The following is a 22748-nucleotide window of genomic DNA, read 5'->3' on the forward strand; positions in this document are numbered from 1 at the left end:
AGTGTGGGGTTTGGTTTTTTTTCAGGTATCAAACACAGGCAATCTAATTTCAGGGTATGCATTCTTTCTGAAATGACAGCCAATGACAAAAGCATGCAGAATTTTACCTTTTCACTATTCTTGTATTTTTCCCAGCTTTTCAGCATCTTAAGCCATTTTGTAGTTCTTTCAATTTCAAGGTTCTTTTGCTGAAAAGAAATCAGAAATTTTTAGTATCTCCAAAACAAATCCATTTAAAGTTATCTATGTTTTTTTTAAAAAGAACAAGTTTAACAGAGCATTATGATTTTTTTATTCAGTCACCTGAGAACAGCAAAGAGTTCATTTCATCAGTTCATTTAAAACATCCAAAAAGACAGCCAACCAAAAACCAAGCAGAAACTCGTATTTTCAGCACTATGGATGAGTTGTATTTTATAAGAAGAGGTTAAGCTCTTCTTATAAGAGGTTAAGTTAACCTCTTCTTATTTTATAAGAAGAGGTTAAGTACAAGATTTCTAGAAGTTTCTTTTTTACATATTTGGTAAGTTACAAAAAAAAAACCAAAAAAAACCAACAACAAATAAAACTTCCATTTGTCTTTATACTCAGTTTTCAGGCAAATAATTTCTGCTGCAAGCTACTTAAAAGTTAGTTGTCTCTGAAAGGATCTTCTTTCCCCAGACTTGCCCTAAACATCATTAGCTTCTGTTTGCAAGTGATCACACAAACCATCCTTTCTTAAAAGGCACACAGTTAAAATGAACAAAAGCAAATGCATGCAAGAGTGACAGTGCAGGAGCAGAACTGGGAATAAAGCTTTAATTTTTAGATATTAAAAGCTAGAAATCCTAGTCATAATTTTCCTCCTGAAGAATTCAGGCACATCTTCACCTGAATTACCCTGTAACTTAACATCAAGGATTTCTTCTGAAGATCAATTATCTTAAATTTTATTACTGACAAGAATATTTCAGTAACAAGGTGACAGAATGAGAATCCAAATAGAAACAAAGCCCATTTTCTCAAAATAAATAGTTACATTGAGTAGTCTAGCAAATAAAGCCCTACTACCTTAGAGAGTGCCCTTCTGTCTCTGAAAATATTGCTAGAGCTGATATCAGCTTCTCAAATTTGGGGACCAAACAAGCACTTGGAATCAGCCATCTTAGCCCAGGAATTTCAAGGCACTTTGGCACCACACTACCAAAAATCTGTATTTTGTTAGCTCCACTGATAAGACTTGTAGCACTTATTTTTACAGCTCAGTTTTACATTTTGCAAAGTATCTCTGATTATACTACAAAGTTAATAGTTAGCTGTGTGTTGTTACATGTTTTTAATGACACTGTTTCAACTCTCATAAAGCTTTGGAGCAGAAGATGCAGACTGAAAAGCAAAAAAAATGAATGTGTTTGACTACTGCTTTCTCTTCAGAGTTGAATATAAAAAAAGTATTTAGTTTTATTGCAAAGGACAGCCCCTCTACCTCCAACTTCAAACTCCGGGATTAATAAAGACAGGAAGGATATTCATATGGTTAGTGATTCAATCTGGTAACAATGTAAAAGTTTCATTTTAAAGCTCCACAGGATACTGAAAAGTTATAAATATTTTCATTAAGTATTTATAAAGTCAATTGCATCCAAAATGTTGGGGGGGAATATAAAAGAAAATTACTACTTATAGTCCCAATAGAATCCTAATTTTACTTCTAGCTTTTACCCATCAGAATTTGTACATTCTTTCTTGGCTACCAATGCAATACAATGGGCTTCTTTAACTTGCTGAACTTCTTTAATCCAGGAGCCCAAAGCCTTGCATTTGTAGAAGTATAACTTGATGAGGTTTAGGTCCACCCTAACTATGTATGATAGGTCCACAAAATGTCCTGGAAAGAAGTTGGTTTGGATTTTTAAATTATTTTTTGTTTGAATTCAAATTCTGTAAGCCTGACACAAGTATAAAAATGTGACGGGGAAAAGAAGTGCCTCTACTCTCTCAACCTTACCTAAGTACTCATGTTGCAATCAACTGCCCACATTCCTCTTCAGGTTCTGGCTGTATTGGGCAATATCTCAAATTAAATATCTCAAATAAAAGCCTTTTATATTGTTTCAAAAAGACATTTCTTAAGACTTTTTAGAGGGGAAGGCTAGAAAAACTATTGTTTCCAAGATGTCACAACACTGTTTCTGTTTCTCCTTCACACTTGCAACCCCTTTAAGGAATCAGCATTTTCAACATCTCTTAAAGCAGCTGTTCTTTAGGCATAGTTTTTATTCCTGCAGGAATAACAGGAAGTCAGGAAAGGTCTCTGCCCTCAACAGGTTGTTCATGTAATTGGTAAGAAAAATAAAACCCTATCTGCTTCCACAGTCTTTTTGTTTGTATGTTTGATCTCCTTTCAAGATTTTTGGTCTTTTGAGCCAGAAGCTCACTTCAAGTGTATGTTTGTTCAAGCTTTTATGTCTTTGTGTCAATTTACCCATTCTCAAGTGATGCTACTGTAGTCAAAATAGCAATTATTTTGGTGTTCAGTTCTTGAAAACTTTTAGCTATTTCTTTCCCTGTCTGAATTATGTTCACTTTTATGTCTAACAGGTACAACACTGAAAACACAGACAGATCTGAGGCAGCTCATTGCAGAGCAGAGGGATGCTGCTACTGCTCTTTCAGACAAGTTCCATGTAGTTGTCACCAAAAAAAAAGAAAAAAAATCCATTTATCTGTCTTCTGAGTACATTTTACACTTTGAAGCATTTTTGCCATTGGGAGTAACAGAATCCCTAATTGAAGCAGAGCTGGTTTCTACTCTCATGTCAGTAAACAATGCACTGGTGAAAGTACAAAATAATGGAAGTGCCAAGCATCCCTCCCGTGTGCAGCACCCCACCTTCCTGGAGAGCACACGTGCCAGGGGCTGAGCTTAAAGCAAAGCTTCAGCAGAAACCTCCCCAGAACCTGCTGAACTGCTCCGCAGGGAATTTATAATCAAGTAAACCAATGACAAAACCTAACTGAAAATTAATTACAAAACATTTCACAGAACTTCAAAATCAGAGTCAAACCCAGACTCCAGATTTTCTGAGGTCAGTTCTCTGTCTCCTTTCCTCCTCCAGAAAATCTCTCCTCCCCTTGTCTTATCTCAGATGTGCTGGATTATTCATGTCAAGGTTAAGTAGTTCACAATGTAGGACAATGATTTGATGCATTTGAGGCATCAAATGTGCAGCAAAGTAATGAAGCACCAAAATGAGCAATGATTACTGTTAATGCAGAGTAAAGGTATTATGACCAAAAATACACACACACAAATACACAGAAATCTCAGCCTAAGAGGTTTTTGGTATCTGAAGAACAGATTCCAAATTCACAAGGGTATCAACCTTTTACATAAGTTGCCAATTATATGAAAACTTAAGTTAGGAATATTTTTTAAAATTTACAAGGCAAGAGGAAAGCCTAAAGAGTTCTGCTGAGTAACTTAAAAAGACATTGTGCAGAAAGGTTTTAATCTTAGCCTGCAATAACGTAACACAGTAATCCTTATGGATGGTGTCTTGAAAATTGCAGATTCTGACAGGAGCCAGATAAAGCTCAGACCAGCAGAGGTCAGGATACCATAAGGAGTGCAACCAGGAGTCTAATGCAGGAGCATCACTGGATGATTATTAGAACACACTAGACTTGCAATCCAACGCTGACTCCATAAATACAGTTTCTTTGCTGACACTTAGAGACAGTACAAACAGAATTTAGGACAGAAAACTAAGACACTATTTCCCTCAAATAATTTAAGGCTAACTACAAAGCCACAGTGAATCAGAATTCAAAACACATCTAGCACAGTAGCTGCAAGCTGCCTAGTACTTCTGCTCAGAGACTCACCTCCCCTGCTGTGTCCTTCTGATGGAAATGAAATTATACATACACTCACTGTGTTATTAAATGTAATGAAACATGGCAGGAAAAGGCAACTATTTCAGGCTGTGTATGCAAAACCACACATGAACCAAGGCAAAACAAAAGAGACTTACAAGTTCTAGACTTTCACAGTAAGCATCTCTTACTAGCTTCAGTATATAATTGAAGCACAAAATAATTAATTTTCAGAAGTACTGCTGTTCTTAACACTTAAAGAGCTGAGCTGCCTTGAAATAAGTCATTCCATCCTTTTTCCATGTATTCTAGTGATTTGTGCAGCCAAGAGGGCTAACTTAAACTTACAACTTTAAATACTTAATCTTGACTTTTCTGATTTCATTTGGTCTTGGAGGTAACAACAGACCTGGCCAAGGGGAAATACCAACAGTAACTAGGCCCAGACAAGCAGAAACTCAGTTCCCCATTATCTTTTTCACATTCTCAACACATCAGTTGTTAAACTACTTCTTCTCCAGAACCCTCCAGCAGCAGAAGGAATTTTGGACCAGGACCTGCAGCAGCTGCCAACAGGACCTGCACATCTGAAATACATCCAGCCCAGCAACTCAGCATTACAAGGGAGCCACCACACCACGGTGGCAGCAGGATATTTGTCACCATTTCCCAAAGCAGCAGAGCAGCCCAGGCTCCTCAGGACACACCTGGGTGTCAGTGCCACCACCTCACTCACATCATCCATCCCCCTGCACAGCTGATGGCAGCTCCAGGCACAGGAGGACAGCTTTCACTCTTGCAGGGCAGAGCTGACTGTGAGCTCTTGAGTAGCTCCATTTCCTTCACATAATGGGAGAGGAATATTCACTCTCACTGACAGGAGCAAATGTAAAAACAAGTGGGCCCCCAGGGATCTGTGGGTGAGTTAATGTGGCCTCAAGGACACAGCTCTTAAGGGACTTAGAATGTGCTTCTCTGGAAATGCAAATCACTAAAATGCTTCATCAATTCATTTCGCAATGATTTATATTTTTAAAAGCTGTAAATCTGTAAATGTTTACTTACTAGTAAAACCTGGAGGACAGTGGACTTACCTTTTCTATCACTGCATCATGGACAGGAAGCTCCTCTGGACTGAAAACAAAGAAAAAGTTTAGATCAGTCTTGATTGTTCTTGGCACAAAATCATTTCTGTATAGGATCTTACAAGTCAGCACTTACACCAGCAATTTGTAGTAACAAGTGAACAAGAATTCTAAACTGTAAAGAACTAATATTTTAAGTACAGAACTAGGATTTTAAATCAAAATAGTTGTATAACTTAAGAAAAACATTGCATAGCTTAAGAAAACTTTTTTTCTTCTATAAAAGCACTCTGTGTTGTACTTCTGCACTGAAACCCAAATTAGTTTTGTTTTCTTTGATCATACTATTGTTAGCTGATTTACCAACAAAATAAAAAAAGCTTCCTCCTTTACTACTGTGCTCAATGAAAGGCACTGAGACTTTGCTTGACTTAGGAGAGTTAACTCACAGGTTCTCAAAACTACAAATCTCACTCTAAGTAACAAGCAGGAAGTAGCAGGAAAAAATTAGTTTTGTTACTAGGTACCTAATTAATACTAAAATTTAAGTCTTCTCACTTCTTACCCTAAGCCTAAAAAGGCAGCTTAGGGATTGAAAGCTTTGACCTGATAAATCTTCAGACTTTCCATTCCTTTCATTTCATTCTGAGGCCTCTGACTTCTGTTTTTCTTAGCAAAGAAATTTGTGCTTTTCCTCTCAAAAGCAACTGGAGCACCTAGATGCCAAGAGAGCCTGCCTTCCCCTGCAGCTTCTGAAAACACAGCAGCTCAATTGTAACAAGCAACTCCCTTCTGCTCTTGAGGTCAGATAAATAACACACCCAACAAAACCATGGTTAAAAGGGACTAAAACACAGGAAACACGTTAAATACTTTTAAAAGTTCCTACTGAGTCTTGATATTATGAAAAAAAACCTCATATCCAGATCATTATAGCTTTCTACAGAGAAGCTATTAACCACCAGTGTTTGAGACCTGTATGCACTCTGAGCAAGGGTGACCTTGGTGAAGGCTGCAGTCAGTGTAAGAACACTCTGATGCAAAACACTTGAATTGAATTCAATCTCATTGCATTTATAAGATGCTGTTTCAGATTCAGAAGTTGTATTTGAATAAAGAAATGCAGAATGAAGAAATACATTTGAACCAGTTCATCTAATGGAAAAACTTGCTCCCATCAACACCTTCACAGACAAGTCAAACAACACACACAAGTCAACACACACACACCACAGACAAGTCAAATTTTCCAGTCCACAGCTCAGAAACTAATTTTAAAACCAAGACTGCTGCTTTTGAGCAGCATTGCAAAAAGCAGAATTCCTTCATTTAGAAGCACTTAACAAATATCAAAGTTTTCTTGCTGAATAACAACATAATCAAAAAAAACTCTTGATCAACATCTAACACACTAGAAACAACCTCTAAATCAGCTGAAAGCAGGCCCTTTGTATGCCAAGTGTCACCTAGAAATTCTAGAAAGTTTATTTGAAGTGGAAAGAAAAAGCAAAGGGGAAGAAAAAATTCAATTTAATACCATCCACCTGGGGTGGTTGTTGTTTGCTTTGATGCACAAAGACTGCTAGGCCTTCCACATCACTTAAAATTTCCAGTTCCTCAGTGACAGTTGCAGGCCCTGCCCACCCTCCATGAGCCTCCCACAGCAGCCTGGTTCTCCCAGCCCTACGAGGTCACACCAGCAGCTGGCTGGACACACAACAATCTCTTTTTCTTTTTCTTCCAGTGCTGCCTGCAAGGCAAGGATCTGCCAGCTCCGCATCCCCGTGGACTCACAGTGGCCACAGCAGCTCCTCTGCTGAACTGGTACCACTTGACAGCTTCTCCTCACCCTGGCATGGAAGCTGATCACATGAAAGATGAATCAAATCTTATTTTTCACAAAGGGAGAATGAGTTCGAGTGATTTATTAAGGACTTGCTCTCTGCTAATTTTGCGAGTTATCATCAATGTTACAGAGAAAAGGCGTGGCTGAACTCCCGAGCAGGAAAAGGCTGCCCTCATCTCCTGTCCTGCTCATTATTTTTTTGAGCTGCTACACTGACATTCCACAGCAGCACATTAAGGCAGCCCCCTGTTTTTATTCCCCAAGATGCTGCTGAGGCCCTGGCAAACAGCACAGAAGCCAAATGAATGGCCAGGGGCTGCTCTGTAACTCACTGGACAGGCAGGAGCTCCTGGCAATCTCCCTCTCCATGAACAGCATAGCATCAACTATGCCCCTATCCTCACATATAAAAACATTAAAATCTACCCTGCAAGGACTGAAGGGAAAGCAGTGCAGGCACACATACTCTCTCAAAGCCCCTAAAGGTAGTACTTTAAATAAATATATTTCCATTTAGTGTGTTTTCTGTGCAGAAACCTTAGAGATTTTCTTTTATTAGGTAGAATCAGACACAAAATCAATTAATGTCTATGAATCTGTTATTTTACTGTACTTTCTCTTTTTCCTTTATAATGATGCATCATTTCCTTCCTTCCCCAGCCAAGCCAATCTAATATTGTTACACCTTAATTATTTCTTAAAAAAATGAATCTTCTCCAACCATTCCCAGTCTGTTTAAACTTGCATTTCTCCATGGTTTTTATCTGCATACTTCACCAAACAATAAAGGGAAATAGTGAACAGTATTCACATAATATTGCTATATCCTGCCCTAAGATGACTTTTTCTTTAATAGCTGAAGTAATATTCATTTAGGGGATCCAGTGAGAACAAGGGGATCCAGTGAGAACAGAACTGATTAACATAATTAGCTGGGAACCATACAATCCAGGATATCCAAGAGAGGAGTCAGAGGGATACTTTTAACTGAAGCCATGAAAGTAAGGTCTCACTCAGCAGAAATGAGATCTTAACACTGCTGTCCCCACTAAATAAAATCTGAATAGGTAAAGTCAGCTGTTGAATGAGCCAGGAATTAACAATCATTACACCTGGTCTATGAAGACAAGAGCTCCCAACTGCAGCCAGGTGGGACCCCAACAGCAGCTCAGGGCTCTCTGCCTGTCACTGCCAAGCAGCTCTGCAGCCACAGCACTAAAAAAAAAAGGCTGAAGATCTCCTCTCCAGGTCTGGGAGCTGCAAGATCAAATCCCAAATATAGTGAGGTGCCTGATGGTCACCCTACTACCAGGTTCCTCAAAGACGTCTCACTGGAAGAAAGTAAATTCTGGATTCCAAGCAAATGCTGGATTCCAAGCAAATGCTGGATTCCAAGCAAATGCTGGATTCCAAGCAAATGCTGGATTCCAAGGTCTGACTGGAATTCAGGATCTCTACCCATGGCCCTCACTGGTGGTGATCTGCAGCACCAGCCCAAAGCCAGCCTCCCATCTTTCAGTCTGGACTACTTCCACCTTCTGCTGAGTCTCTAAGGTCAAAGACAAGACTTCATTTATTAAACCTGATTGAAAGTGCCTTTTTTTATTATGTTGTAAGAGATGAATGGATCTTACATCTTTAACTCCACCACACTGGCTAACTCAGGCTTTCATGAATGTTTCAAGAACACTTTTTTTAAAAATGATGTCAAATGCATAATCATCTGTCACTTCAGAACATCAAATATGCAGATCTATGGTTTTGACCATTACAGCATGTGTTGGAATTAGCCTCCTTGAGCAACAGTGGTAGTTGAAATAAATTGAAAAGTCTAAGACTTAACAAGCTTACAATCCCCTACCCACCACTGCTGTTTAAATCAGTAATCTTTAAAGAGTACTTTGATGTATTTGTTCAATACAAACACAAGGAAAGACTTTCTTATATTAGACACTCAACAGATTTATTCTTTTCCTTCACTTGTATTTGAATCCCAAGTATGTTCCCTGCTGACTCAAATCACAGAATTTTCCTGTTTCTAGTTTGGCTTAAGTTTAAGAAATGTAAAGCCTCCTCTGTCCTTTGCAGCTTCAGTTGAGGAAGATATTTATTGCAATAATCAAACTTGGTACACCAGTCACCCTAGAACTCCAAATTCCAGAGGATTAATTCATTACTTCACAGTTACAAGCTGGACAAGGCCTGACAACAAAATTTTCATTGGGGGGAAAAAAAAAGGGGCAAAATTTGACCACAATAAGACCAAAAATACTACAAAGCTTAATTGCCTGAAGAATTGTAATGTTCAAAATATTTTGGTATGTTATATTTTTATTTCTCAATTTCTATTTCAGAACTGGCCAGGGCACTGTGATGAACTTTGGGGCTTGTTATCATGAAATATTTGTGGGAATAACTGTGATACACACAAGTCATCTAATTAAAAAGTCAATTACATTCAATATTTCTATATTACTGGACCCAGTGTAACACAGACATTAAAAAGGTTTAATCTTCACAACGCCTGCAAAGCAGTACCTATGCAAAAGGTTTTCTCAAACTACTACTAAATTATTTTCTCATGCTCTCCTCTAAGTGCAAGAGCATCACCTTATAGCACTGTACAGAGTTTCATTTTAAATGAAAAGTATTTCAAAATCATATTTGGTGTCACATTTTCAATATAATCTGAGAGAAGTTTCTTGCAGAACACTGATCTTTATGGCCTCATTGAGTTAATCATGAAGAAACAAATGCTGTGTGCATTCAGCTTGTCATTTGTGACACTTCTAAATGTTTAAATCCATGAGGAAAACATACTTGCTATTACCCAGGAGACTTGTTTTGAAGGAAATATTTTAAAAATTTTTTCAAAACAGTCATTTGTATCATTTTGAAACCTTCATGATCAATAAATGTGAGGAAACATCCACAAAAACCATCAGTAAGGTATAAAACTCAAAACTACAAGTGTTGTGAAATGAATTTGTAAGAGTGATCATACACAGGTAAGGTATGAGAAGGGAAGAATTCACTTGACAGGTGTCTGAACACAAAGAGCTTTAGTACAAATGGAGTTGTCTTGCTATAAAATATGAAACTCAGATTGCTGAAGTAACAACTTGCACCATTACAGTATCCAGATAGATCAGGAAAAAGTAAATCTTCCCAAACAGGTACAGTTTTAAATTGTGTGATTTGTCAGGAGTGAGTTGTAGGAGTCTATGGCTTTACTAGACACAAAAAAAATGAGTATATTCACACTGGGAAACCAATTCTACAGCAATAAACACACTAACAAGGTGCTCTACTAGGGCTGCCTCCCCCTCAGTGTCTGATGCATGGCACATAAAGCTGTCAAGGCAACATGGGGTATTATGGATATGTACAACAGGGCTTGGCAACAGAATCACCTTCAAGGTAATTTGCAGAGGAATCCTGACTATGAATACTGCTTTAATCTTCCTGCTCTTCAAAGGAAATTAAAGCAAAAGTGTTAGCTTCAAAATCAATAATGTATGGAAAAGATTTCTGAAAATATTAAGGAGAAGGTAAGAAAGCTGTTGTTTTTCACAGATAAAATTCTATGGCTCACTTCCTTCTTTCTATCTCACAATGTACTTACAAACTCACAATTTTGACTGAGTCTGTCTCTCAAAATAATTGGAGCTCTGCTACTGTAATCATTCACTTGGAATTTTCACTGAACAACCTCTGCACAGTATGAGGGTAGTGACTACAGCAGATTAAAAAACAGCTTTCAGAAGTTTTGTTAAAATAAGCAAGCCAAAGCAATTAATTAACATATGGGATAAGCCAGTGTGACATTCCACAATATAATTATCAGGAAACATGCTGCAAGAAAGAATTTAATGCTGGCAAAAGGTTGGACCACATGTGATTTTGTGACTAGGTTTTATTTGCAATTATTATTTGTGGATTCTGTGGATGTTGCTGCCAATTTGCACAGCCCAGTGCCATGAACATGTAGCTCCTGTCCAGAAACTCTCAAGCAATGTGAACTGTAAGAGATGAGACAAAATAAAATTCAAGTTTTATCAAACTCAACTAAATCTCAAAATGGTGACTTTTTGGTAAAGTACTTGGCTGCTTGAAAGATGACTCTGTTAAGTTTTTATTGCCAATATGAAAAATTATCACAAAATTCATAGCAAAAAACATAGAACTGTATTTTCACTGCCAAATGCTAAAAATATGTGCTGTCCTCTCTTTTTAGTGGAAAGGTGTGTTCTACATGAAAACATGAAAGTTTCCCCAGCATGGAATCAGAACACCTTTGAGAAAATTTATAATCTGCTGAACTGAGCACATCACCATTTCTAGTGATTTTTGATGTCATTTTAATTGCACATAAATGAACATTGAGGTTAAAAATGTCTTCTCAGAATCAAGTTTTTATAGAAAGATAAAAATTAGCCTAAGCTACCTTAAAACTCCCAAGAGTCTAAAAGGCAAATGAAAGAGAATGCCTTGCTTCTAATTTACATTTGATAAATGTCTAAAACACCTAGGATTTTCTCCTTAAACACACAGCTCCTGTTTTGAAGTACTGCTCAAAGGTTCCTTCCTGTGCAGATCACTTCCACCATAAATTAACAGCGATCCATGGTTTGCATGTTGGCAGCTTCATCTGCATTAAAATTTGTGCTATGCAAAGCATATTTGAACATTAATTCCCTAAGATGGTATTGTTCCAGCACTACATACTTGCTCACTGCTGAAGTTCAAAGCATTCTGTACCTACACTTGCTTCTTTGAGGAAATAACCTTCAGTGGTCTCCAATCCCATTCTGGTGGGTCCTTCACTGGGTCATGAGAAGCAGCATCTTTGCACTTCTAAAAACTGCCCCCCTTTTAGCATCCTTCACAACCTGTGCCAGTGAAACACACTCCGGCCATTCCCTACATTCAGCTACTTTCATCTTCTGGAAATGCTAAATTTAGCAGGAAATAAATGAGGTAATAATGATTATGTTACATACTGATGTTTTAGAGCTTAAGCAGTAACTCAAAACCATTGCATATCTCTTTATGAATGTTGTATAAATTAAACCATATTAATATAGTCAATCATTTTTTTCAGTTCTGCTACCTAATAGCTCTTTTCATACAAGGAAGTACTTTATGAATTCCTAGTACACACTGGATAATCTTTTACTGAAATCAAGCAGCAGCAGCTGTTAACAAAAAAACACATTATTTGTCCTTAGTTGGCAGAATTATCCTGCAGCTTATTTTTGTGTTTGCCATCAAATCTGCAGGATTGCATTCACCTCATTTCCTTCTATATCTGCAGGGGATTGCTGAAGTGACAGCCTGGACTAACTCAGCTGAAAGAATGGATTTAAAATTCAAATTTCAACTCTAGTCCTAAGAATAAGCTTAGAATAAACCTAAGCTAAAGAAAGGGGTAACACTGTGACAGAGATTTAGGAAAGAAAAAAAGACCATTCTGAATTACAGCAAATAAACAACAGAACATTTCCTCCTTCCACATGATGACCATGCATGAAATGAAAGTGAGAGAAGAACCCACACACTAGATCATCACAGTAACACAAGGGCAAAGGAAAGACAAAAAAACTCAAGAGAAGAACATCTTAAATACTGTTACAAAAGAAATGAAATATGCAGTCCAAGTCACAGAAAAATTCACTGGTAACTTCTAGACAAGTAACTTCTAGGCACTTCCTCCTTCTGGTGGTCCCACCACTACATACACAAGTGATGTGCAAATATATACAATTGCAAAGCTCACAGGTGACCAGCAGAGAGAAGGTCTGGCTCCTCTCCCTTTGCTACATCTGGTTTGGACAATTTTCATGAAACAGCTTTGAAAAAACAATCACTATTCCCCATCAGACTGACAAAGAATACTTGTTAAAACACCAAGTGTGAGAAAAAGTGAACAACAAAGGCACTGAAGACTTCCTTGTAGTGACCAAAACACCTTCTAAAGCAACACTTCTGACCACATGCTCTTGCAAAAATAAGACCTCACTTTAAGGAAGCAAATACTGCAAACTGCCACAGACAGCTCATGCTTTTGGACACAAGCTCAAATGCATGCATGCAAAAATATTCACAACACAACCACCACCAAGAGTGCAGACAAATTCACAGAACAGTGTTCACTTTCACCATGGTAGCAGAGCTGAGTAAACTCAGTCAGAATGGACAGAACTAAGCAAATTTTACAGCAGGTCCAATGTATTCTTCCACTGTCAAGGATGTTTAAATAAAATTACCTATTTATCCTGGTCTGTGAACCAGCCTCACCACTTCACAACTGCATAGTAAGCAAGGATTCATTTCAACTTATCAGGAATTCCTTAACTGATAAATCATGTGTTTGCTGTGTTTTCAAAACAGGTTTTGTCATACAGAAATGCAAGTAAAATATTGTAAAAGCAGTTCCCCATGAAAGCATACAAAGAAAGAAAAAAAAAAAAAAAGGATTTGTCTAATGCTAGAAAGATGGACCTAAAAAAAAAACATTTTGAATCTCAATAACCAGCCCAAGAAAACTGCCACTTCTCTCCAAAAATAAAGACAATATCTTCATAGTGTATTAGGGCAAAAGGAAAGAATGTTAAGTAGAGCTGAAATTTGCGTGTGTGGTTTTTGTTTTTTTTTTTTTAACAGCAGTTCCTCAATATGATTAGCAATGAATATTCTGCAGCAAAATCAGTCAAGGCAAATGTATCACATATTAGAAGGCAGAATCCATGGCACATAATACAAGATTCCAATGGAGAGAAGAGAATTCAGCAGTTCCCATGGTAAATCTTTATAATGCCTCATGAAAAATTCTAAACTATCAAAATGAGGCATATTTGTATATTGAGGAGAAAGAGAAACACAAGTTTTCTCTAATAAGAGAGATCTGAACTTTTTTTAAAAGAAAGATTTGACTTTGGCAGCTGAAAGAGGCCGAGCTTGGCACAGTTCTTCCCAAGGGAGGGAAGAGTTTAGCCACTCTCCTGACAAGAGGGTCTGACCCTGTCTGACAAAGCACTGAGAAGAAAATGACAGCAAGTCCCTGCTGAATGACCAGCATAAATAAAATGCAATAAGACTGACATTTATAATTGCACTGTTAAGAATAAATGCTTCATTGCTATTTCAGCACATCACCACATCACTTAACATGTTTGGCAATATTTACTGTGCCTAGAAAATTAAGAATCATGGCTCCATGTCATCATAAACAGTAACTTTGCAACTCTTCTCATAGCCTTGGAGCTCTTTCCTTGAACTCTGATGCACATATTTCATGGCCTTAAAAGGAAATGGCTTTAAACTGAGACAAAAGAGATTAGATTAGATATTAGAACAAAAAAATTCACTTTTAGGGTGGTCAGGTGTCCAGTTTGGCTGTCTGTCTCTGCCCAGACACACGTAGGGTGGTTCTGGGGCGGCCCAGCTTCAAAGGACAAGTCTGGACTCTTCAGTTTTTTGGTCTTCAGATTGTTTATTATTTGTTATCTACAGAATTTTCTGTCTGCTCAGCAGAGGTCTGACCAGCAAGGCAGCCAAGGGCACTCTGACCACCCACAGGGTGGTCATGTCCTTTTGTACTAAAAACTACGTACATCATATTTACCTTTATTTCCCAATACCTTTCACCCATATTAGCAAGGCACCTTCACCATGGACCAATCCCCAAGTGCCAACATCACCACAGAAAATGGATGACAAGAAGAAAGAAGAAGGACGAGACACGCCCTGATCCCTCCATCTTGGCTCCATAACCCCCCTGTACCAAAACCCTAAAATCTCTATTTCACCCTATAAATATATCCTTCTTGCACCATTCACTCCCAAGTGACTCTCATGTCCTCAAACAGGTGGCACATCCCTAGAGGGATCGAAGTCAAGCCACCAGACGCTCCTGGCAACATTCCAGGGTTTCCAAGCCCCCCAAGGGTTCTCTGGGTAACTCTGGACGTCCAGAGTGATGTGCTGAGTTCCCACAGTCAGGCACTGTAACAGGTTGCTCAGGGAGGTGGTGGAGTCACCATCCCTGGAGGTGTTTAAGAGGCTTCTGGATCTGGCACTGGGTTGGTTTAGTGGTTATGGGGTTACAGTGATGGTGCTGGGTCAACTGCTTGTCTCTTTCAACCTTGATTCCATGACTCTCCTACTAAAACTTGGAAATTACAATTATATAAAATCCCTATTTTTTTTTGAATGCCACTTTATTATTACCAAATTACATCAACCATGCTTCTTTCTGTCTATTACCCAGAATCTCAGCATAACTTCTTTTGCTGCCAAGAACCCTCAGAGACCTGTCCTCACAGTTTTATCAGGAGAGAATTCACTCATGTACCCACCCAAATCAGCAGGGAGAGCTGTGCAAGAATTATTGCTCTTGGCCATGTGGTTCAACAGGCACACAGGAGAAAACACTAAGGAATGCACAGAGAATACTTCAGAGACAAGGACTATTTTCCAGCAAGGCTACATACAAATTACCAAGAAATAGAATCCAAGAGGGGATAACTGGTTGCTCACCCTGTTAAAAAGTTCAGGGTAAAATAATAATACTGAAGGGAAAAAAAAAAATCAATAGCTTCATTTGGAGATATTTAATGGAGTGTCTCATTCCTTGACTGAGCTCCCAGTTTCTTTGCTCCCCTAACTCATTTTTGGAGCATGCTGTAGGAATGCATTGGAGCTAATAAAAACGCACTATGTTTTCTAAAGAGTGAAGTTTGATGGAAAAGAGCAGGTAGGTCTCATGTCAGCAAAAGAAAGAATGAATTCTGCTATTTGAAAAGTGCCTCTGGCAATGTGATAATCTCCATCATTAGCAAACTATTCTCAAAGCCTGGTCTCTGCTTTAACAGGCTCGTGGGATAAAGACCAAGGGTATGAGTCACATTCTCAGCTGCTGTGAATTAGTACAATTCCACCAGAATCAGCACAGAGCTACTGTAAGTGTAACACAAGAATCTAACCCAAATTTTGGAGAGAATCTCATGAATGGGGTGAGGGGCAGACCACATCTGTATTTTCTACCACTACTACCTCTACTGTACCACTCAAGTGTTCAGGGGATAAAAACCCACTTGAACAACCTTGCAAAATAAACCTCCAATCTGCCCAGTCTCACTATGCTGATCCTGGAACATTTATCACCATAACAGCATCTGCCACACTAAATATATATCCCAGTTTCCATTTACTGAGCAGGTAATAAAAGGAAAAACATGTGTAAAGTGAATCATCCAAGTCAGATCATAAATTGTAACAATGTAAGTTATTGCTATAAGATAACAAATATTAATAGAAGTTAACACAAACCTTAATAATAACAAGGTCTGCAAAGAACTGATATGGTGCAGGCTGAAGAAATAAAAGTACTCTGATTTTTTGAATGATGTCATGTCTGCCATGATTTTCACAGCTCATCACCAAAAGTTACCAGAACAATTCTGTTGCTGGCATTCATTGGGGAACAATGGAAAGAAGAAAGTTTTTGGAAAGTTGCAGTAAGTAAATAGCAGTTTCTTCTGTTATTTCTATTTCATAACTATTAATGCCTGAAAATTTAAAACACTTTCTACACTAAAACACTTTCTACTTTCTGAAAATCTTCTTAGCTTTACTATTTCCCACAAGTATTTAGGTCAGAATCTGTATTTCCCAATGAAGAGTAGTAAAATTTGGACTTGAGCTGTACCTGCCCCAAATTCCAAAAACCAATATTCTTTTTCTTAGAAAAGCAAAACTGATCTTGAACTGTTTTCTTGTAAAAGAAAAGAGAACACCTCCTTCTCAGTTGGGTGGTACACAGAGAGAGAAATATAAAAGAATCATCCAGAATATACACACACAAGGATGCTTTAAAAGACCACATAATATAAATCCTAATTTACAGCTAAAAATGAAAAGTGTGGGACATTTTATTTTTTAAAATTATTTTTGATCGGTCCCCAAATGACTGAAAGACTGAAATCTATAGTTCCAACAGGTACCAAAACAAATTAACCTGGCTGATGTTTCTTCTTCAGAGGGATGCTGTTCAATGCTTTTCAAATTTCAGTACAGAGCCCCTCAGGACCTGGAGTGCATTGAGCAGGGCTGTGTTGGTGATGCTGCTCAGATTTGCTCAAATTTTCGCTTTCTGTGCCATTCTAGGAAAACACTGAGGCCATTTGGCTTATCCTGCTCTGACTTTTGGCCTGGTGTTGAAAGGGCCCAAAGAGGATCAGCTCTTTCAACTGGTGTTGACCTTTACAGTTGCAAAATGCTGTTCTCAGCTTCTCCCCTACTTCAGGATCACAGACAAACTTTGGGCTGTTTTGCAAACTTCAGTCAGCCAATGCTCTTGAGACCATTCAACCTTAACATTATGTGGGGCAGGGAATCAAGTTATTTTGTCCTTGTAGTTAACTGGAGAGTTTAAAAAAAATAAAGACAAGGATGTATTAATGAAAAATACATTTTTAGGTATGTGCTTCAACGACAGTCAGAGCTAAAATACTTATTTACTTGTAAAAACACTGTCATTTGAATTTCTTGCTTTCTTTTACTGTCTTAAGACCTCCAATAATTTTTAGCTATAAAAATAACTCATAAAATTGTCATTTCTAAATAGACAAATCAATATGGACATTACATAAACTGTCAGTTTAAAGAAATAAAACACCTTTTAAAACATTCCTAGCTGTAGTAGGGAACTTGTTATCACCCAAGGAATAAGGTATTTATTTTAGTAACTTTTTTATCAATTCCAAAGCAGCACCAAATCAACTAAGTAATTCCAGGAGGGGGAAGGGGGAATTCCCAGATCCTGAGGCATTACTGGAATGCCTGCTATGAGCTTCAAGACACTCAGAAACTCCTCCAGGTTTTCTTTTTCCCTGAATTTACTCCCTTATCAATGACTGCTGATAGAAAAAATGCAAATAGAACTTATCTACAAGGTAAAGAAAAGGGCTGGTGAAAGAACAGTCCACACTGAAAATACTGAGGACATTTTAATTTAAACTTAGCCAGGTTCCAAGATAGGATAGAGAGGAACTGCTTTTTTGTGGGGTGCAGGGTCAACGTTCATACAATGCTGACCAAAAAGATACAACATATCCAACAAGAGGGGGGAAAAAAAAGGAAAAAGGAAAAGTTGAGCAAACAAACCCCTGATTTTTTAGGAATACCAAACACATTCCGCCTTTTTCATTTCCAAAATCAGCTTCAACAGTTTTTGTTATGACTATCTGTGAAGAGATCTTAGGCATTTCTCCCATTCCTAAAATACTTGATTGCAGAATCATCTATTACAGGCTAAGCCTTCTTTGAGCCCTGTGGGAGTCCCCAGAGAGGGGCTGGGCTTCCATCAGCTGCAGGCACAGCTCAAAGCCTCCATCTCCTGCACTTTCTAGAAAAAACCATCCCATCTTATCAAAACACTGGCACACTGTATATACAGACAATGGTGCTGGACTTCAGAGGGAAAAATGTTCATTTTCAAATTGAATGGCACTTTTCACATCAGCCTGACTGCTCAGCAGTCCTGCACTGTCATGTGGAATCAGCAGCAGGATCTTTACTGGAAAACAAATTGCACTGAATAAGGACCATGCCTGAGGTTTTCTGGGAAGGGATATTCCTGCCCTCTTTTTTTTTTTTTTAAATATTTTTAGGTTTATTGGTAACCACATTGGGCTTGTATAAAATATACTGGTCTGCTCTGTCAATTCTCATGGTCATGACTAAGACAAGCTCTGAGACGTGGGATTCTCTGAAAGAAACATTACAAAAGTGAAGGGTTTCTTTCTTTAATAGGCTATTCCATGTTATATGAATATTTATTTAATTGATGTATTAATTCAATATACTACTCCATATATACCATGTGTATCAGGTGACACACAAACCATGTATACCATGTATATCTGTATTAATTAAGAGAAGAGACTCATGGAAGGGGATGTTGAGAACGTGGCTGGAGTGGGAGAAACACCATGTCAGGGTGGGGAAGACATGTAAGACACAAGGAGCAGAAGGAGAAAATAAGTAAGAAACCAGGAGCAGCAGAAAGAAGTCATCATGTGCAGGAGCTCCTGCACTGCCTGCCACCCCACCAAAGGAACTGGGGTGATCCAAGGCTAAGCCAGGACAAAAAGCAAGGGAAGCTTGTCCTGGAGGCACAGGGGAGACAGGCCCCTAGAGGAAACACCTAACACAGGGCTATGGTTTGGAGTGTTCCTACCCAGCACCCAAGTCAGCAGTCAGAATGTCATGTTACCTGGCAGTAAATTATGAGAAATTCTTCAAGTTGTGTCTGGTTTGCCTGCAACACCCCATGGCTTAAATAAACCACAAGCCACCACTTCCCTATAGCCTTGCAACAACAGTAGCTGGTAAAGGCCAAATTTTCTGTAATTTAGCTAATAAGGAGAGCTTCACTCTTCTCTTCCTGGTTCCTGCATGCCTCTACTGTACAATTTATGTTTGCAGTAGAGTAGCTCAAAACTGCTACAGTTTAGTCAGTGCCACTGAACAAACTCCTCCTAGCTGCATTTTGTTTTGCACACTCTGCTGTTAAGCATCTCAAGAGACAGTCCCCTGGGCCTCCCCACAGGTTATTTCACAGCTTTAGCTTTGCTGGAAACCTTCTTCCTACATCCAACTTCCCCCTAAAACTTCCCTTTATTCATTTCAAATAAGTCTCATTATTATAATGCTCTGCTACTTCTCACTGAATACACTTTCTTGTTCCCTAAATTCATTAAGCATTAACTCAGCTATTTTTTTGTTTTAAATAGCAATATTAATAACCTGTCCACACCACTTTCCTTTTAATATCCAAATTTAACTAGAACATTCACATTCATTTGCAGAACTGAAAAATAAAGTACTGCAGCAAACAAATTAAATTGTGTTCTGAAGGCAGCAGCTACTAAAAATTTAGGACAATATTGGGTAAAGATGGACCTAACTCCTGTAAACAGTAAATACTACATCACTTAGAATTGAACAAAGATGCCAGATACCTCAACTGAGGGTCTTAGACACAGGTTTAAGTGACATATTTTACTTGAAGGGAAATGTTTTATCTGTTTCCAATCACAATCCAATTTCTCCTCTGGTAAATAAAAAGTCACCTTCCCTCTCAGTCCTCTCTGAGGAAAACCTGAGCCCACTTCTACTGGTATGGCAAGAAGACAATAGCAGGGTTAAGTTTACAAATTCCCAGTTTAACACACAAAGAAGGACGCTGGGACACCACATAGACCAAATTTACTCTTGAAATGTCTCTTTACATTCTCCCATGTTCTACCCAGTGGCAAGTTACACATGAAGACTGAGTGCTTCATTCCCTCAAAATTATCTTTTCTGCCCTACCAACAATCAGCTGAACTTTGAATGGCCCCTTCACAGAGCCAAGGAAAGCTGCAAACAGGACACAGACCAGGAAAAATAGAAAACCACTGATAGTAATCAAAGCCTATTGTACTTGAGAAAACAAGCCCTTATTTTGTATCAGGTTCCTCACACCCAGCACCCTCCTGACACAAAAGACACCTCTCTTAGTATTTTAAGATGTCAATATAAACAAGATTACAAATCCCTGTAGACCTTAACAATGACACTTTAAGTTTGGTACTGCCCCAGATTTTGTTTTCAGTGTGCATCAGCCTGCTAATTTACACTGTAAACACCTGAGAGACTGTAGGGAATTATGGCTCTCAGGGATGACAAACTTTTGAGGGTTTTGGTACATCCTGCTGCATTTCAAATCTCATAGAACAGGAGTTCCTTTCTGTCACAGCAGGCCCAGTATGACAGCACACATGACCCAGACCATAGTTAAAATCAATAGTGCAATATAAATTGCCATTTCAGGGACAGACAGTTGATTTGTTTATCCTAATTATATTTCTTCTATTAGAAGAGATTTTTTCTTCACAGGAAAATAAAAACATCATTTGCAACACATTGAATTTCTCTTAAGCAATCACAAAGCAGCCTTGAGAGCACTCCCTGGTGAAATCTGCCCTGTAACAAGACATGGATAAGCTACAAATAGGCACAATTAGTGAAGAGATTATCAGCATACACTGTTAACCTGTACAGTCTTTATGTAATTTAAATCTTTCTGCTTTCATCCCTTGAAGCTGACTATATAGAGAATTAATTCTGTGTTGGTGAGTAAAGATGTTCCTGGGCAAGAGGAACATCTGGGGTAATGACTGAACAGCAGCAGCAAGTGGAGAGGACTTGAGGAATAACCTTCTACACCTAACACATCAAAATGGAAATATCACAATGCAGGTAACAGGAAAAGTTCAGGAGGCAGAGGTGAACCCTGCAGTGGCTTCCATGACCTCTGCCCCAGAAATAAAATAACTCTGACATCCATTAGGAATGCTACAACTGCAGGCACGTGGTGCTGCAGCTGGGCTTTCCCAACACAAGGACCCCTTTGTGTGAAACACATCTCTGGTAATGTCACACAGCAAATAACTCACCCCAGTGAAGCACAAGCAGTCTGCAGGTAAAGATGACTTTTAGCTCACATAGCTTGTAAAAACAATAATATTGCAAAAAGGAAACAGAAGCAAAAAATGTCCCCCAAAAAACAGAACATAAACATCCCCCTTCCCAATACTATGAATTGCATAGGTATTACTAAGTTTTCCACTTATCACTGATTTTTCTGGATTTGAACTGCATTTCATGTATTCAAACAAAAATGCCAAACACCAAGAACCTTAGAGAGTCCTAGTATCATCAAAAGTAGCAAGTCAGCTTGTGTTCAGTTTGTGCAAGCTGGATATTGACATCTGCCAACCACAAAAAGCCCTAATACAATGTAATACTCTAATCTTCTATTTGCCAAAAAGGAACAGATTATGTTACAAAGGAGGCACCTGTAGGGGAACTGCACGTGGCCTCTGGCATTTTCTGACTAAAAGCTGATTCAGTATTAGGTCCCAAATCAGCAGAGATTTCAGTAAGGAGAAAAAAAATACATGAAGCCAAAGGATACTAATCTTTTATGGACTGAGATACACTTTTGCTCATATACAACCATTGAGTAACCTTAATGTGTTGGAATCTTTTTAAAATTAAACATTTTAACAATATTTTTATAAATCCTTCCAAGAACTTCAAGTTTGTTTACATCCAACTAAGTTATTCACAACCAAAATTTATCTTCAATTCAGCTTGGAATATGTTTTTTGTAAACTATCAATTTTCATTCCCTAATAAAATATTTTAAAACATTTCACTCCCTATGCAAGATCAAATTACAGAAATAAAAACCCAGATAGAAACTGAATTGAAAAGCACAGTGAAAGATTATCCAGCAGTAACACTTACACAGCAGTTTCCAAAATATCTATTAAAGGCATAATAATACTTTCACCAAATAGATAATGCAATAAAGAGCCTGAACACTCATAGTAGCAAACTTTTAATCTTATTTTCTTTACAATCTTGCTACTTACTGTAGAAAGCCAAATCTATCCGTGACTTTGTAAAGATGGTAGTCAGCATCTTCCCACGGCTCAATCTGAGCACCCTCACGTCCCTAAGGGGAAAGGAAAAAACAAAAAGCCAAATTCTATTTTATGACACAATTAATAAAGACACATAAGGGAGCATTCACCCACTGAAAGCATAACCTTTGGGACACTTTGGGACATGGTGGCAGGAGGTTAGAGGAGGAGGAGGAGGAGAACACCAGTCCTAACCTACCAATCAAGAAGAAAGAGAGCAGAACACCCATCCCAGCCCTTACAAACAGTGTTTTCATCACAAGAAATCTCTCTTGGTCACTGCTATACACAAAATACATTTCAACCAGAGTCACACTAATCCCACACCTGTTGTTAAACTCCACAATAATGCATCAAGGTCTCCAGAGTGCCCTCTACTCATTTCCCAAGTCCATTTTTCCAGAACAATCCCCT

At 38.3% G+C, this 22748-nt stretch overlaps 1 protein-coding gene across 3 annotated transcripts in view; it reads right to left on the reverse strand.

Annotated features, from left to right (window-relative positions):
- USP6NL (USP6 N-terminal like) overlaps positions 1-22748 on the reverse strand; it is a 114390-nt gene that overhangs the window by 36483 nt on the left and 55159 nt on the right. For all 3 annotated transcript variants that reach the window (XM_036401067.2, XM_036401065.2, XM_036401066.2), the window contains 3 exons: positions 22284-22366; positions 4956-4995; positions 108-188 (listed from right to left, as the gene is read on the reverse strand). In XM_036401067.2, coding sequence (XP_036256960.1) covers positions 108-188; positions 4956-4995; positions 22284-22366 — 204 coding nt within the window. The remainder of the gene's footprint in view (positions 1-107; positions 189-4955; positions 4996-22283; positions 22367-22748) is intronic.

Source organism: Molothrus ater, chromosome 5 (assembly GCF_012460135.2).
Source record: "Molothrus ater isolate BHLD 08-10-18 breed brown headed cowbird chromosome 5, BPBGC_Mater_1.1, whole genome shotgun sequence".
NCBI lineage: Eukaryota > Metazoa > Chordata > Aves > Passeriformes > Icteridae > Molothrus > Molothrus ater.